We start from the raw sequence: 14732 nt of genomic DNA, 5'->3' as shown, positions 1-14732 counted from the left end.
ACTCCACTGAGAGATGAAACTGGATTTCAATAAGTCGTTAATGGAAACAGCTGTAAAATCTAAGAGATAAATACATTTTAACTGGGGCAACAGCCGCCCTAAAACTGGCTGTGAGTCACTCCTAGAATTTATTGAAACTTGGAGTTATTTCAAGGTTGGACTGTGAGCAATAAATCCATCCATACCCCGCTTGCAGAGGGAAGAGGTCAGGAAAACTCGTTTATCAGCAAACAGCTTCCCCTGGAGACAATGACACTTGCATGAGTAGCAAGACATTGCTCTGAGTCATTTATTCTTTCTAGCAAGTACAACTGGCATCAGGTTGTTGGAGTTTTTCGTTTGTTGTTTTTTTTTTTATTCTAATATCAGGAAATACATTAAATACCAACTGGGATCTCTTACACTGAGCAGCATGAAATTAATTCCAAGGACTGTGGTGCCAGCAAATGTCCTTTGTGCCAGAGCCATCACAAGTCAGGAATACTTTGCTTTGCCATGCACAACCTGCTGAGTGTAGGGACTTGCTTAAAAACCCATAACCTTTTACCAAAAGAAGGGAAGAAAAGCTACTTTATATTTACCTGAACAATAATATAAAATTCTTAAAATCAGCTCTTATCCCAGCGCTCCGGGGACGGGCTCTGTCCTGTCTGCTCACTAATTGTTCGCTGAAGCCTCGGACACAGGTGGAGCTTTGGAAGGTGATGGAAAGCCATGGATTTGGAGGAGAAAGCCTGGAGATTCCAGCAGGAAAGGCTGGTTTCATTCCCTTTGAAATGCTGGATGCAGTCCTATGTACATATTCACAAGTGTGTCCTGGGGTATAGAGGAGCTTCGGACAGAGCCTGGAATTGTCCCAGTTCCACCAGTTTGGGAAGCAAGCCAAGGACAAAGGACTGTGAATTCTCTACATACAGGAACCACATGGCAACTGTGGAGCAGCAGTGAGCTCAGCCCCACAGCTCTTCTGTTCTCCCAAACTTGTAGATCAGAGTGCTGAGGGGAAGAAAAACAAACACAGGGAATAAAACTCAGGCCACACACGAGGTAATTCTAACAGGATCCTTAAATCTTATCCCGTGCAAATCAACAGCCCGGCCCTGAACCCCTAATCAGAACAGGATTTGGTGTTTATATTCGGTTTCCTGTGCGTGGCTGGAACTGTGGGAAGCTCAAACAAAAACCCACCCAGGTTCACGGCCCTCCAGAAGGAAAAGCCTGGGGTTTATGAAATTCAAGGAGCCCAGATTTACGAAATTCAAGGAGTCCAAGTCTCACTCTGGCACCAGGGAATCAGCTCAACATGACAGGATGTGCTGGGATAAAACCCGAGCAGTTCCACCTTTATTAACAAGACAGGAGGAGTATTTAGCCTGTGGCAGAGACTCAGATCCAGATCCCGGTTTGATTGCCAAAAGTCCACGTGTGGTGGCTGCCCCATCCCTGGCAGTGCCCCAGGCCGGGCTGTGCCGGGTTTGGAGCCACCTGGGGTGGTGGAAGGTGTCACCAGGGAATCAGCTCAACATGACAGGATGTGCTGGGATAAAACCCGAGCAGTTCCACTTTTATTAACAAATCAGGAGGAGTATTTAGCCTGTGGCAGAGACTCAGATCCAGATTCCGGTTTGATTGCCAGAACTCCAAGTGTGGTGGCTGCCCCACCCCTGGCAGTGCCCCAGGCCGGGCTCTGCAGGGTTTGGAGCCACCTGGGGTGGTGGAAGGTGTCCCTGCCCAGGTGGCACCGGATGGCATTTAAGGTCCCTTCCAACCCAAACCTTTTTGGGATGCTAAATAAAGACTAAAAATTTCAGGCACAGGTTCTGCCTTCAGCAGTTCCCCTTCTCAGTCCCAGAGGGGATTTAGGAGCTGCTGTTCCCTGCAGGAATATCCCTCATTTCCCAGAGCCCATCGAGCCAGGTCACTGCAAAGCCCCCGCTGAGGGGCTGGAAGGAAAAGGATCAGCCAGGAATTGAAAGAAGAAAGGAGACGAGATGAAACTTTCAGTGCCTGATCCTGGAAATGACACTGCTTAACACTTTCAGTGCCTTTTATTAATAAAATCCATGGATTGCAGACTGCATTCCACAGCTAAAAGGAGTTATCAGAGACTCCGAATCGATTTTCAGCTGTCACATGATGGATTTAATAATATTGTATGAAATAAATCCAGTGTGCTGGTACAAAGCACACCAGCATGCTCTTACAAAAAGGAATTATCTCACTGGCTAACTGCAAGCTCAGCCCGTGAAAGGAAATCCAGGGAATATCAAGTACCAGAGAATTGAGCCATTGGTGTGAAACAGCCTGGAAAAGGGGAATTGAATCCCTCAGCTGGCTCTGCTGGGAGGGAAGCCAAGGGATTGTAGGACAGAGGTGAATGATTGCCGTTTTCCAAAGACACTGGCAACTCCCTGTGCATCCCTGGCCACCCACGTTCCAGAGCTCTGCGTCCAGGGGGAGCAGAGACCTGGGCCAGCAGGAGTGTGAGGGGGCAAAGAGCCCGGGCAGGGCCAGATCCAACCCTGCTTCTGAGCCCTGCAGCAAAGGGAGTACAAAACACAGCTGCTGTCCCAGGAGCGTCAAGGTATGGGAGCAGGAAAGTCCCTTTGGAAGGAAGGGAATTTGCCCAGGTCACTTACCTGAAAAATATTAATGCATTCTGGAAAAACACTGCTAATCCGGGGTACACGTTGGTGTCTGCAGAGGGGGAACAGAGGAAACAGTTCTTTAGTTCTGGGAGCTGGGCTTAACAGGATATTCCAGGCACTGGGAGCTGGGTTTAACAGGATATTCCAGGCACTGAGAGCTGGGTTTAACAGGATATTCCAGGTACTGAGAGCTGGGTTTAACAGGATATTCCAGGCACTGGGAGCTGGGTTTAACAGGATATTCCAGGCACTGGGAGCTGGGTTTAACAGGATATTCCAGGCACTGGGAGCTGGGTTTAACAGGATATTCCAGGCACTGGGAGCTGGGTTTAACAGGATATTCCAGGCACTGGGAGCTGGGTTTAACAGGATATTCCAGGTATTGGGAGCTGGGTTTAACAGGATATTCCAGGTACTGGGAGCTGGGTTTAACAGGATATTCCAGGTATTGGGAGCTGGGTTTAACAGGATATTCCAGGTACTGGGAGCTGGGTTTAACAGGATATTCCAGGTACTGGGAGCTGGGTTTAACAGGATATTCCAGGTACTGGGAGCTGGGTTTAACAGGATATTCCAGGTATTGGGAGCTGGGTTTAACAGGATATTCCAGGCACTGGGAGCTGGGTTTAACAGGATATTCCAGGTATTGGGAGCTGGGTTTAACAGGATATTCCAGTTATTGGGAGCTGGGTTTAACAGGATATTCCAGGCACTGGGAGCTGGGTTTAACAGGATATTCCAGTTATTGGGAGCTGGGTTTAACAGGATATTCCAGGCACTGGGAGCTGGGTTTAACAGGATATTCCAGGCACTGGGAGCTGGGTTTAACAGGATATTCCAGTTATTGGGAGCTGGGTTTAACAGGATATTCCAGGCACTGGGAGCTGGGTTTAACAGGATATTCCAGTTATTGGGAGCTGGGTTTAACAGGATGTTCCAGGCACTGGGAGCTGGGTTTAACAGGATATTCCAGTTATTGGGAGCTGGGTTTAACAGGATATTCCAGTTATTGGGAGCTGGGTTTAAGAGGATATTCCAGTTATTGGGAGCTGGGTTTAACAGGATATTCCAGGCACTGAGAGCTGGGTTTAACAGGATATTCCAGGCACTGGGAGCTGGGTTTAACAGGATATTCCAGGCACTGGGAGATGGGTTTAACAGGATATTCCAGGCACTGGGAGCTGGGTTTAACAGGATATTCCAGGCACTGGGAGCTGGGTTTAACAGGATATTCCAGTTATTGGGAGCTGGGTTTAACTGGATATTCCAGGTACTGGGAGCTGGGTTTAACAGGATATTCCAGGCACTGAGCTGGGTTTAACAGGATGATCCAGCATCAATCTCAGACCAAAACCTGGATGCCATGGCTCGGATTTTCCAGGCTTCCATCCCTGTGGATTTCCTGCCAAAAGCTGGCAAGAAAAGCACTTTCCTAGAGGAGAAAATGCCCAGACTCACTCTGTGTAACATATGCTCCAAAGAGAATCCACATGGAAGCAATGAGTGAGCCAAACATCAACATGAAGCCGATGAAGAGCCAGATCCGAGCCCCTGCAGGAGAGAGCGAAATGTGGAATTTTATCCACAGGGCCAGGCAATGCAGCTGCTCCTCTGGGAGGATGGAATACATCACCTCACTAAAGGCACCAATGGAAAGGGTTCAACCCAAGGACAAAATCCACCTGCTGGGTCACCGGGAAGGAAAAACCTTCCTGTGCAAAGGTTCTCTGGAGCTGGATCACGAATGACACACAAAAAAAAGCACCACAGGCCACTTCAAATAGCAGTAAATCCCTCCCAATTTACAAATCCCATGGAAAAGGCTGCTGGGATCCATGTGGGAAAGAAAAAGGGAATTATGAATGGAAGCAGAGAGGACAGGGGCACCCACAGCAGTGACACAGAGGAAATGGAAATGTCTGTGACACATCCCTAGGGAATTGCCTGCTCCAGAGCCACCCCCAGGCAGGAACTGATTTCTCCCAGGATTTGCAGGAAAAGTTTAGGAGGCCAAGACATCCAGAAGTTGAATTTCACCAAGTTCCCTTTTTAACAAAGCCAGCACTTATCTCCAAGGGTTAATTCTGTGAAGAAATCAATTCACAGGAGTTCTCTCCTACTCCTTATCTTCTGATTATTTCTTTCACCACCACTTGGAATAAAAACCCAGCAGGTAGATGATCAGTCCTTCACCTGAGCAGGATCTGTGGGGTGAATTTACCTGTTCTTCCTAAGCATCCATCACTGTAGCTGTCTCCTCTCACCTGTGCATTTGATACAGCATTTATCCTGGGAGCAAAGAAAAAAGATGATTCACATCAGATCAGAGAAAACCAATGGAGAGTTTTAAGTCAAACCCCAGCTGTTCTTTTTTTTAAGATGTGACAAATTCTGGGAAAATTCCCTGGCAATCTGTATAGCCACAAAATCCCAAATCCTCCTTTTTTCCCTTGCCAGTATTGGGTGATTCAATAAAAGCTGTTACTTTTATTTACATCTCCATGACAAAAGCCAGGCTATTGTTACCCCTCCCGTTTCAGGAAGTTTTGGGCAAGGAACAGCTGGAAAAATTGTAAAAACGGAGGGAAATGCAGTCAGTTGTTTAATACTGAGTTAAGTGTTGGATTCTCCATCCCTGGCAGTGTCCCAGCCCAGGCTGGACAGGGCTGGGAGCAGCCTGGGGCAGTGGGAGGTGTCCCTGCCATGGCAGGGGTGGCACTGGGGGGGCTCTGAGGTCCCTCCCAAGCCAAAGCATTCCCTGATTCTCTGCTTTATCCATGCAGGACATATTGTCAGCGCGATGGTGCAGCTTCTGGCGGTGATGTGCTGAAGGCTCCCTGTCCCCAAGACTCACATGAAGAAGGCCAGCGTGGAGAAGACGCCGCAGGTGTGGAAGGCGTGGTTCAGCTGCTCCGGCTTGGGATAAACCACGGCAGCATCGATCATGATCCACCAGCCTGTGAAAAACTGGGCACAGGCACAGGGGGTGAGGCTGGGGGGCACAGGACAGCCAGGGGAACCAGGCCACGGCTCTGGACAGCACCGGCTGAACTGGTTTGTGACAGCACCAATTCTCCTGGGAAGCGATTTCAACGCGTCCCATGGGCAATGTCTGCGCAAACCTCAGCGTTCCTGTCCTCAGAGGAGTGTCTGGGAATCAGCCACACCTTCTGTTCAAATTAAGCAGTGGGGTACGGATAAATTCATGCCCAGAGCGGCTGTGGCTGCCCCTGGATCCCTGGCAGTGCCCAAGGCCAGGTTGGACACTGGGGCAGTGGGAGGAGTCCCTGCCGTGGGAGGGGTGGCACTGGGGGGGATCTGAGGTCCCTCCCAACCCAACCCAACCCCTTCTGGGATTCTGTGAAATTCCCTGTGCAATTTCTGTGAAATTCCCTGTTCCTTGTTCCCCTTCAGAACAAGAATCCAGACTCTAAACACACACGGGAGGGAGATGATGCAGAACAGAGCATCTCTAACAGGTCCAGTTCCGCAGGAAATCCACGAGGAATTCCTTTTCAAGAAGAGAGAACAGAAAACGGTTCGCGATCAGCGACGTCACAGGACTGTGAAAACGCCGCCGACAAGCCCACAGCGACCCCTGGAAGGAACAGGCTGGATTTGGGGAAGTGAAGAGGGAGAACTGACAGGACCTGAGGCACAAGGGTGACTCTCTGCGGGTCCCCAACTCACCAGCACCCCGGCCACGATGGAGGCGACGGCGTTGCGGCGCTCGCTCCAGTCGATGCACTCGCACTCGGGCCAGCGGAAATTGTCCAGGAACCCCGCCATGGCCACGGATCACAGTGCCCTGGTACAGCTCAGTGCCCTGGCCACGGCTCACAGCGCCCTGGCCACGGCCCACAGTGCCCTGGCACAGCTCACAGTGCCCCTCTGCCTCGCCGCTCACTCCTGGACTCTTCCATCAGCAGCCCTGCCTGAGTGCCTGAAACACAGCCAAGGGTGAGGTCAGCATTGATGCTTTAAGTTTCATATTTTCTAGAATTCTGCATTGGTCTGTAATTCTGAACTTCGTAGAAAGTGTTAGCCACTTCTCCTCGCAGCTCGGTCAGACAAAATAATCCTTTTCCAGCCCCAGAACCAAAAACACCGCTGCAGCTTCAGGCCCAAAAAGTATAAACAACAGGGAACTGAGGGGAGCAATCTCGGACTTCACAACCTGAAGTTATAATTGGACAATTAACCCCAATATAAATAAATAAACAAAAATTTATAAAAGTGGGAAAACTCATGACTCCTTGTCCATCACGGGTGTAGCCCATGCCAGGCTCTTGTGCTGCCCAAGGTGTATCCTTTGAAGGCCTTTTAATAAATATCTACTTTATTCCTTTAACACTGTCCAATCTCTATTCTAGGGAGCCTCTCAAGGCATCAGGAACATCTCGAGATGTTGGACAATTCTCGTGAGTTACAGTCTGGGGGTTTTTACAGAATTCAGGTTTCTGTAGAGAACCTTCCAGTGGAATTTCCCCTGCCCACGGCAGGAGAGGGAATTGGATTGTTCTAAAGCCCTCCCAACCCAAACCATTCCATGATAAACTCTACTGCTGTATTGAGCTATAACCACAGAACAGCCTCCCCTACACAGAACTATCAAAAGAAAATCACCACACAACCCAAAAGTTCATGGCAAAACTTGATCTTTAAGTCGTGTCAAGGAGTCTCAATTAAATACTAATATTTCCAGTCTCCAATCTAACAGATAATATGATTTAGTGCCTCTTTTAACACTGAGAAAACGAGCCCAACTCAGCAAATCAAATGATTCTGAGGGTAAAGAACTGCTCACTGCACAGACAGAAGGTCACAGGGAACTTCAAATGTGGGAAGAGGAAAGCAAAGTTAATTAACTGAGTCACAAGTGCTCTTAGGACCATTCTAATTCAGTTTAGTGTTGTCAACTTCTGCATCTCCCAGCCTGCCATAATTAATTTCCAGCCACCTGGTAACAACTAACAAAAATGTCCTTCACGACTGTGTGGCAGCACAGACTGATGGGGAACATTTTCAGGTTGGTAACAGCAGTGAGAAGAAGTGGAATAAAAATCAAATCAATAAACAGTTTGTCTATGCTACAAACGCAGGTCAGCTCCTGTGAACAAGATCCAGAAGTTTGTCCTCCAGAGTCCAGTTCCAGAAACCCACACTCGAGATGCCACTCCAAATATCAGAATCAATCGCTCAATTCCAAAGTTATTTTAATTTGTACAGCATCTGGGCTCAGCCATCTGGTTATTCTCTCAATGACACCTTTCCCTGGCAACGGTCAGATCCCACCGCTTTCACAGGGAACCCCGGTGCTGTGCTCCGACAGAATTCCAGGATCAGCAGGGTGGGAAAAGCCCTCTGAGGTCACCCAGTCCCACCCAGCACCACCCCTAAACTGTGTCCCCAAGTGCCACATCCATCTCCTGAGCGCTCCCCAGACAGCGACTCCTCCACCGCTCTGGGCAACTCCTTCCAAGGCCTGAGCACTCTGTGAGGGAAATTTGCTTTTTAATCTGCACCCTGAGCCTCCCCTGGCCCAGGCTGAGGCCGTTCCCTCTGCTCCTGTCCCTGTGCCCTGGGAGCACAGCCCGACCCCCCCGGCTGTCCCCTCCTGTCAGGGGCTTGTGCAGAGCCACAAGGTTCCCCCTGAGCCTCCTTTTCTCCAGGCTCAGCCCTTGCCCAGCTCCCTGGGCTGAATTACAACTGCTCCTAAAGCCCTTCCTCATTTTCCACTCTTAAATGGCTCCAGCTGGAGTTCCTGTGTTCCCCTTCAGACCAGAGCTGTGTCTGTCCCTCTGCTGCAGCAATTCCTGCTCTCCCCTGCCAGCTCCTCACCCACCCTCCCTGGAACTCTGTCACAGTCCCCTGCTGCTGTCCCCACTATGGAGCTGAGAGGCTTTGCCTGGGAGTGGCTGCAGGCAAACAGGGAATCATGGAATGGTTTGGGTTGGGCAGGACTTTAAATCCCCCCCAGTGCCACCCCTGCCATGGCAGGGACACCTCCCACTGCCCCAGGCTGCTCCCAGCCCCAAATCCAACCTGGCCTTGGGCACTGCCAGGGATCCAGGGGCAGCCACAGCTGCTCTGGGCACGCTGAACACAGCACAGGGACAACCCAAAAGGGATGGGCCACTCCTCACAAGGTCTTCAAGAAATCCAGCTAAAAAATCCTGGATTTAATACACCAGTGAAAAGGAATGCATTGACACAGGGGAGGGAAGAGACCCTCCCAAGGGCCCTCAGCAGAACATCCCTGTGGGAACAAAGGGCCATGAGGTGACAATGGGCACGAGCAGTCAGAGAGCCTGAGGTGTCCTGGGCTGGGGAACAAGACTTAGGAAAGGGATTGGGATCAGGGAAGGGACTGGGATCAGGGAAGGGATTGGGGTTGTGCCCCTGTGCCCCCTGGGGTGAGAGCCCAGCTGCAGAGCTGGGATCCAGCACAGGGAGCACCTGGAGCTGCTGCAGAGAGCCCAGAGGAGGCAGCAGGATGGGCAGAGGGATGGAGCAGCTCTGCTGGGAGCAAAGGCTGGCAGAGCTGGCATTGTTCAGCCTGGCCAGGAGAAGCTTTGGGCTGAGCTCAGGGTGGCCTTGCAGGGCCTGAAGGAGCCCCAGGAAAGCTGGAGAGAGACAATTCCCAAGGGCTGCAGGGACAGGACACAGGGAATGGCTTTAACCTGAAGGAAGGCAGGATTAAATGGATCTTGGGAATCAGGAATTGTTCCCTGGCAGGGTGCTGAGGCCCTGGCACAGGGTGCCCAGAGCAGCTGTGGCTGCCCCTGGATCCCTGGCAGTGCCCAAGGCCAGGTTGGACACTGGGGCTGGGAGCAGCCTGGGACAGTGGGAGGTGTCCCTGCCATGGCAGGGGTGGCACCGGGTGGGATTTAAGGTCCCTCCCAACCCAAACATTCCAAGATCCGTAATTCTCAACATCCTCAAAGAAAAAGGAAAAAACCAACAAACTGCATTTAAAAACCATCCCCTCTGCGAAGCTGAGGCTCCACAGACAGCTCAGGAGCCAGGCTGAAGTTTGTCCCCACAGGATTCACAGGGACACAGGGACAGCTGTCAGCACCTCCTGCTGCACACACACCTCTGCTGGAGGCAGATGCTTCCAGCTGGAATTCCCCACCTGGATAAAGGTGCAGAACTCGCTCTCTGGTTTAAACTCTTCCACCCACACAGCTCCCAGGGAGGAAACAAGGAAATCCCTTGGCATTCCTGTCCTTCAACGCCCTTCCCACCATCAGCCTCCTCCCGTTTCCCAAGGGCAGGCAGGAACATTCCTCACTCGTGCCCGGCACACACAAACACATCTGCAGGAACAAACTGGAGACTCTGAACTGGAGCTGTAAAAGCCACCCCTGGCAGACGGCAGCATTGAGACTAAAGCCACCGGTCTGTTATGCATTCAGAAAACACAACAGCGGCTCAACACTTTCACCTGAAAATCAGCTTTTCTCTCCCAGAAGGAGCTGATTTCACTTGAACAAAAAACTGAAAGCTGTTGCAAGGAACTACAAAAAGTCTGCAGAAAGAAAAATGCCTTAACGTGGAATGTCACAGGGTTAGTAAAGAACAGCTTGTTTCCAAAGAAGACAGGAAAAGACAGAAGGAGAAAGGGAAGAAACTAAAAGTCATGAAGAATATTCAAGTTTTCCTTGACGAAGATGCACCTTCCACAAGCAACTCATCAGAATAACCTTTAGGTTACACATTTCCCCACATGCACAGAGGATGAAAAGTGTATCAGGAGCTTATGTGAACGCTTCTGTTACACCCACGGTCATTTTCCCCATTATTTCAGTAATTTCCTGCGGTTTCACTTTCAGTCCTCCCTATTCCACAGCACTGGGCTCTGTCGTCTGATTTTTAAGTATTACAGAAAGAGCAAAGACAGGGAATCTTAAATAAATTTATACAAAACCAGGGCTGTGTGGCCAACTTATTTAAAAAAGTGATATTAATTATATTTAAATTCCTTGTGAGGCCCCTGGATCAAGGCCAGGCTGGACACTGGGGCTGGGAGCAGCCTGGGACAGTGGGAGGTGTCCCTGCCATGGCAGGGGTGGCACTGGGTGGGATTTCAGGTCTCAGGTCCCTCCAAGCCAACCCAATCCATATCCCTTCACAGGAATGTGCTGCTCAGCCCCAGAACTGCCCGCAGCGGGGGTTCTTTAAGGACCTGTTAAAGTCTGATGATTTGAGGAGGCAGGGAACAACATCTCGACCTGGCAATTCTCCAGACGCCTGCACCCAGCGCATCGCTGTGCCTGCGATGGAATCGGGGCATGACGGGGCAGGACGAGCCACGACCCCACGCTGCAGCTAAAGCCCCGCCAGCAATTCCTACGGCCCGACCGAATAAATTGCTATTTAGACAAAACAAGATTTTTTTTTTTTTTTCCCCTTTAACTTCACCTACAGATCCCAACTCTCCGCGGTGCGTCCTGAGGGCCGGACAAGCCGTGGCACACCAGGACGTGCCGGTGTCCCAGGGGACCGGCCTAGGTGTCAGTCCTGGTCCGGGTGCCGGTCGCGCTGCCCATCCCGCTCCCTGTCCATGTCCCCGTCCCGCCCCAGCCCCCGGTGCCGGTGCCGGTGCCGGTGCCGGTGCCGGTGTCGGTGCCGCCCGGCCCGGCGCGGCCGCACGTACCCGCTCCGCGAGCCGCTTCCGCCTGCGGGCACTGAGCCCCCTGACTGACGCATCCTCTGGCCAATCACAACGCAGCGCTGCGCGTCGGCCGAGCGCTGGGTGAGGGCAGAGCGCTGTGATTGGTCAATGCGGAGCCATACGCCATAATCCCACCTATTCCGCTCGGGCGGGGCGGGAAGGGGCGGGGCCAGAGCGCTCCCGCCTTTCCCTGCAGGCCCCGCCCCCTTCCCCTCACGGCAGGAGCCGCTCCCGCCATGGCCGCTCCCGCCATGGCCGCCCCCTCACGGCCGCTCCCGCCATGGCCGCTCCCTCACGGCCGCTCCCGCCATGGCCGCCCCCTCACGGCCGCTCCCGCCATGGCCGCTCCCGCCATGGCCGCCCCCTCACGGCCGCCCCCTCACGGCCGCTCCCGCCATGGCCGCCCCCGCCATGGCCGCTCCCTCACGGCCGCTCCCGCCATGGCCCCTCCCTCACGGCCGCTCCCGCCATGGCCGCCCCCTCACGGCCGCCCCCTCACGGCCGCTCCCGCCATGGCCGCTCCCTCACGGCCGCTCCCGCCATGGCCGCCCCCTCACGGCCGCTCCCGCCATGGCCGCCCCCTCACGGCCGCTCCCGCCATGGCCGCTCCCGCCATGGCCGCCCCCTCACGGCCGCCCCCTCACGGCCGCTCCCGCCATGGCGCCCCCCGCCATGGCCGCTCCCTCACGGCCGCTCCCGCCATGGCCCCTCCCTCACGGCCGCTCCCGCCATGGCCGCCCCCTCACGGCCGCCCCCTCACGGCCGCTCCCGCCATGGCCGCTCCCTCACGGCCGCCCCCTCACGGCCGCCCCCTCACGGCGCCCTCAGAGCCCAGAGCCGCCTCCCACACGGCTGTAAATGACCTCCGCTGCCCCACGGGAACAGCAAAATTATTGTCAGGCAGGTCCCATATTGGAACAGATTAACTTCACCCGTAAATGCTCCTAAACTTCACTCCGGCGTCTGGTTTAATGAAACTAAACGGAATTAAGACACATGGATAACTTCTAATTTGTAGGATCAGTCACGGAATGGTCTGGGTTGGAAGGGAACCTACTGGACAAGCAATAAGGGGGTAACAAACACGTCGATAAATTCATTGTAGAACATACCCCACAACAAATAAGTGACAAAAGGCAGATGTTGAATAAAAGCCCTGGGCAAAGGAAAGAACTGGATTCAAGTCAGCATTTTGAGGATTACAGGGCACATCTCACAGACATGGAATTGAAAGAATCAGATTGCACTCCAAGTCCTCTCTTCTTCCTGTTTTAACCTGAACTTACATGTACACACTGTTCCATCAAGTCCAGAGACACCACACACCGTTCCCTCAGAGGGGCACCTTCTTCCACTAATAATAAAGATTTATCACTTAAGTTTTTTTTTCCAAGATTTCCTGCTCCTGCTTCTCCTTTATTCCTCCTCCTCAGAGCCTTCTCCATATCTCCACCATCATCCCAAGAGGTTACTGCTCTGAAACAGAGAAATCCTCAGCAGGACTCGACATTTGCAGTTCCTAGAGATGGGAAGAATTTCTTCTCAATACTTAGGTTAAATCTCTCTTTCAGTTTCAAGCCATTCCCACTTGTCCTGTTGGGCAAGAAACAGAATCCTCACCCTCAGGAAAACTGATACCTCAAATACTGTATCTTCATACTACATAAAATTATATGTGAATAAAATCTTTTGTCTTCATATTAAGATGTCACTTGAGCCTTTCAAGCCACAAGGCATGTGGTCATTAGACCAACAAAATAGGAATTTTGGAAATAAACAAGATGGCTTTGGATCTGGGGTCAGCAATGATTGCACCCTTTTCCACAGTCATAAAATAAGGTTTATCAAATTCAAATTAACAGTCCAGTGTCAGCCAGAAAAATTCCTTCTGAAGGCCCTTCTCTCCTGGGTTTTCTGTGTGCAGTAGTTGATATTCCTTAGTATTGACTAAACACTGCTCTTAAGGTTTTGTGAGCTCAGAGCAATGCTAGACCAGCACTGAACTCCTCTACACACCTGGTGAAAATAAAAGTGGAAGTTACTTTTTCCATGGTGACTGAAAATGTTGCAGAAGTGGATTTTTGTGCCTGGCATCAGTGCAAGGCTGATTTAAAGTGCCTCGGTCAGGTCACATCTGCCCCATTCAAACCAAAGTGGTTTTAATAAGAACATAAAAATCCCTCAGTCCGCAGATTCGCCCTTTATGGCACCTCTGGTACTGAAAGCGCTGATGTTTCTTTGTGAGCCAAGGTAGGTCCTATTTCCTGCAGCCTGGTTTCTAGTTACCCTTGTGCCATCGATTCCATTTGCTCTTGAAACCTCTCACTTGATTTGTCTGAACGGCAACTCTGGTCCAATTCCCGCAGATCACAACGGGAATCAAAATGTGGGGTTTTCGAGAGGATTACGTCAAAGGGCCTTCGGAAAAGTGTCTTTAATTAACAGCTTTCATGATAAACAAGAATAAACGATGGAAATAAACATTCATACACACAGCTGCTGGAGCCAGGCTGGGAGAGCTGGGGGTGCTCACCTGGAGAGGAGAAGCTCCAGGGAGAGCTCAGAGCACCTAAAGGGGCTCCAGGAGAGCTGCAGAGGGACTGGGGACAAGGGACAGAGGGACAGGACACAGGGAATGGCTCCCAGTGCCAGAGGGCAGGGCTGGGTGGGAGCTTGGGAATCAGGAATTGTTCCCTGGCAGGGTGCTGAGGCCCTGGCACAGGGTGCCCAGAGCAGCTGTGGCTGCCCCTGGATCCCTGGCAGTGCCCAAGGCCAGGTTGGACACTGGGGCTGGGAGCAGCCTGGGACAGTGGGAGGTGTCCCTGCCAGTGGCAAGGAGTGTTTACCAATAAATAAATTTCCAAGACCTCTTTCTGTGTTAAAGATGCAAAAATGGACTTGTACACATGTACAGCCCAAGCCAAGCCATCCAGAACGTTCCATCAGAGCCAATGAATTTAACCTTAAACAGGTGAATGTACTTTTAAAAAAATATGCAGACAACCTGCCAAAAATTCTGTAAGTATTGAAATAAGAGTGCAAAGGTCAAACAAGGCACAGCAAGATGTTTGCCTCCATGTTAATGTGTTTTCCTTGTGCCTCTGTTACCCCTTTGAAGTGATAAGAAACTGCAAAAGTGATTACTGTCTGTGCTGAAGTGAAGCATTAATTTGGATTTTAGCAGAAGGAAAATGCAAGAGAAGAAGTGATTTGTTGCTGCTGTGGTTTAACCCAGCCCGCAGCTGCTCTGGGGTGGGGAGATGTGAAGGGTGCAAAAGGTGCTGTGCAAGCCCTGCCCAGCAATAAAAACACCCTGGAATGGTCTGCACTGCCTCCAGCCCAAACCCAACAGCCAAACTCCGCCCCAAGCTAATGAGGAGAAAAATTAACGCCACCACAACCCA

General features: G+C 51.6%; 1 protein-coding gene across 3 annotated transcripts; it reads right to left on the bottom strand.

Moving 5' to 3' along the window:
• Window positions 1-275: 275 nt before the first annotated feature.
• TMEM50B (transmembrane protein 50B) lies at window positions 276-11408 on the bottom strand. 3 transcript variants are annotated; one of them, XM_040056534.2, is made up of 7 exons: window positions 11311-11408; window positions 6339-6591; window positions 5503-5615; window positions 4870-4937; window positions 4107-4199; window positions 2640-2697; window positions 276-996 (listed from the first exon to the last, which is right to left on the bottom strand). In XM_040056534.2, exons 2-7 carry the CDS (start codon window positions 6435-6437, stop codon window positions 951-953), a joined length of 477 nt encoding a protein of 158 aa, XP_039912468.1. In that variant the 5' UTR covers window positions 6438-6591; window positions 11311-11408; the 3' UTR covers window positions 276-950. The 3 variants fall into 3 exon arrangements, with proteins under 3 accessions (XP_039912468.1, XP_039912469.1, XP_039912470.1); XM_040056535.2 differs by lacking the exon at window positions 11311-11408 and adding an exon at window positions 11080-11214; XM_040056536.2 differs by lacking the exon at window positions 11311-11408 and adding an exon at window positions 11076-11171.
• Between the last annotated feature and the right edge of the window lie 3324 nt (window positions 11409-14732).

This window comes from Hirundo rustica, chromosome 2 (assembly GCF_015227805.2).
Source record: "Hirundo rustica isolate bHirRus1 chromosome 2, bHirRus1.pri.v3, whole genome shotgun sequence".
NCBI lineage: Eukaryota > Metazoa > Chordata > Aves > Passeriformes > Hirundinidae > Hirundo > Hirundo rustica.
The sequence above is the reverse complement of the archived record's forward strand: the minus strand, read 5'-3'. Positions and strand labels throughout refer to the sequence as shown.

Coding starts and splice junctions, on each gene's coding strand:
- TMEM50B (XM_040056534.2), bottom strand. CDS start 6,437: ATGGCGGGGTTCCTGGACAATTTCCGCTGGCCCGAGTGCGAGTGCATC. Junction 5,616..6,338: donor CCATCGTGGCCGGGGTGCTG/GTGAGTTGGGGA, acceptor GCCTGTGCCCAG/TTTTTCACAGGCTGGTGGAT. Junction 997..2,639: donor AATGCATTAATATTTTTCAG/GTAAGTGACCTG, acceptor TCTTCCCCTCAG/CACTCTGATCTACAAGTTTG.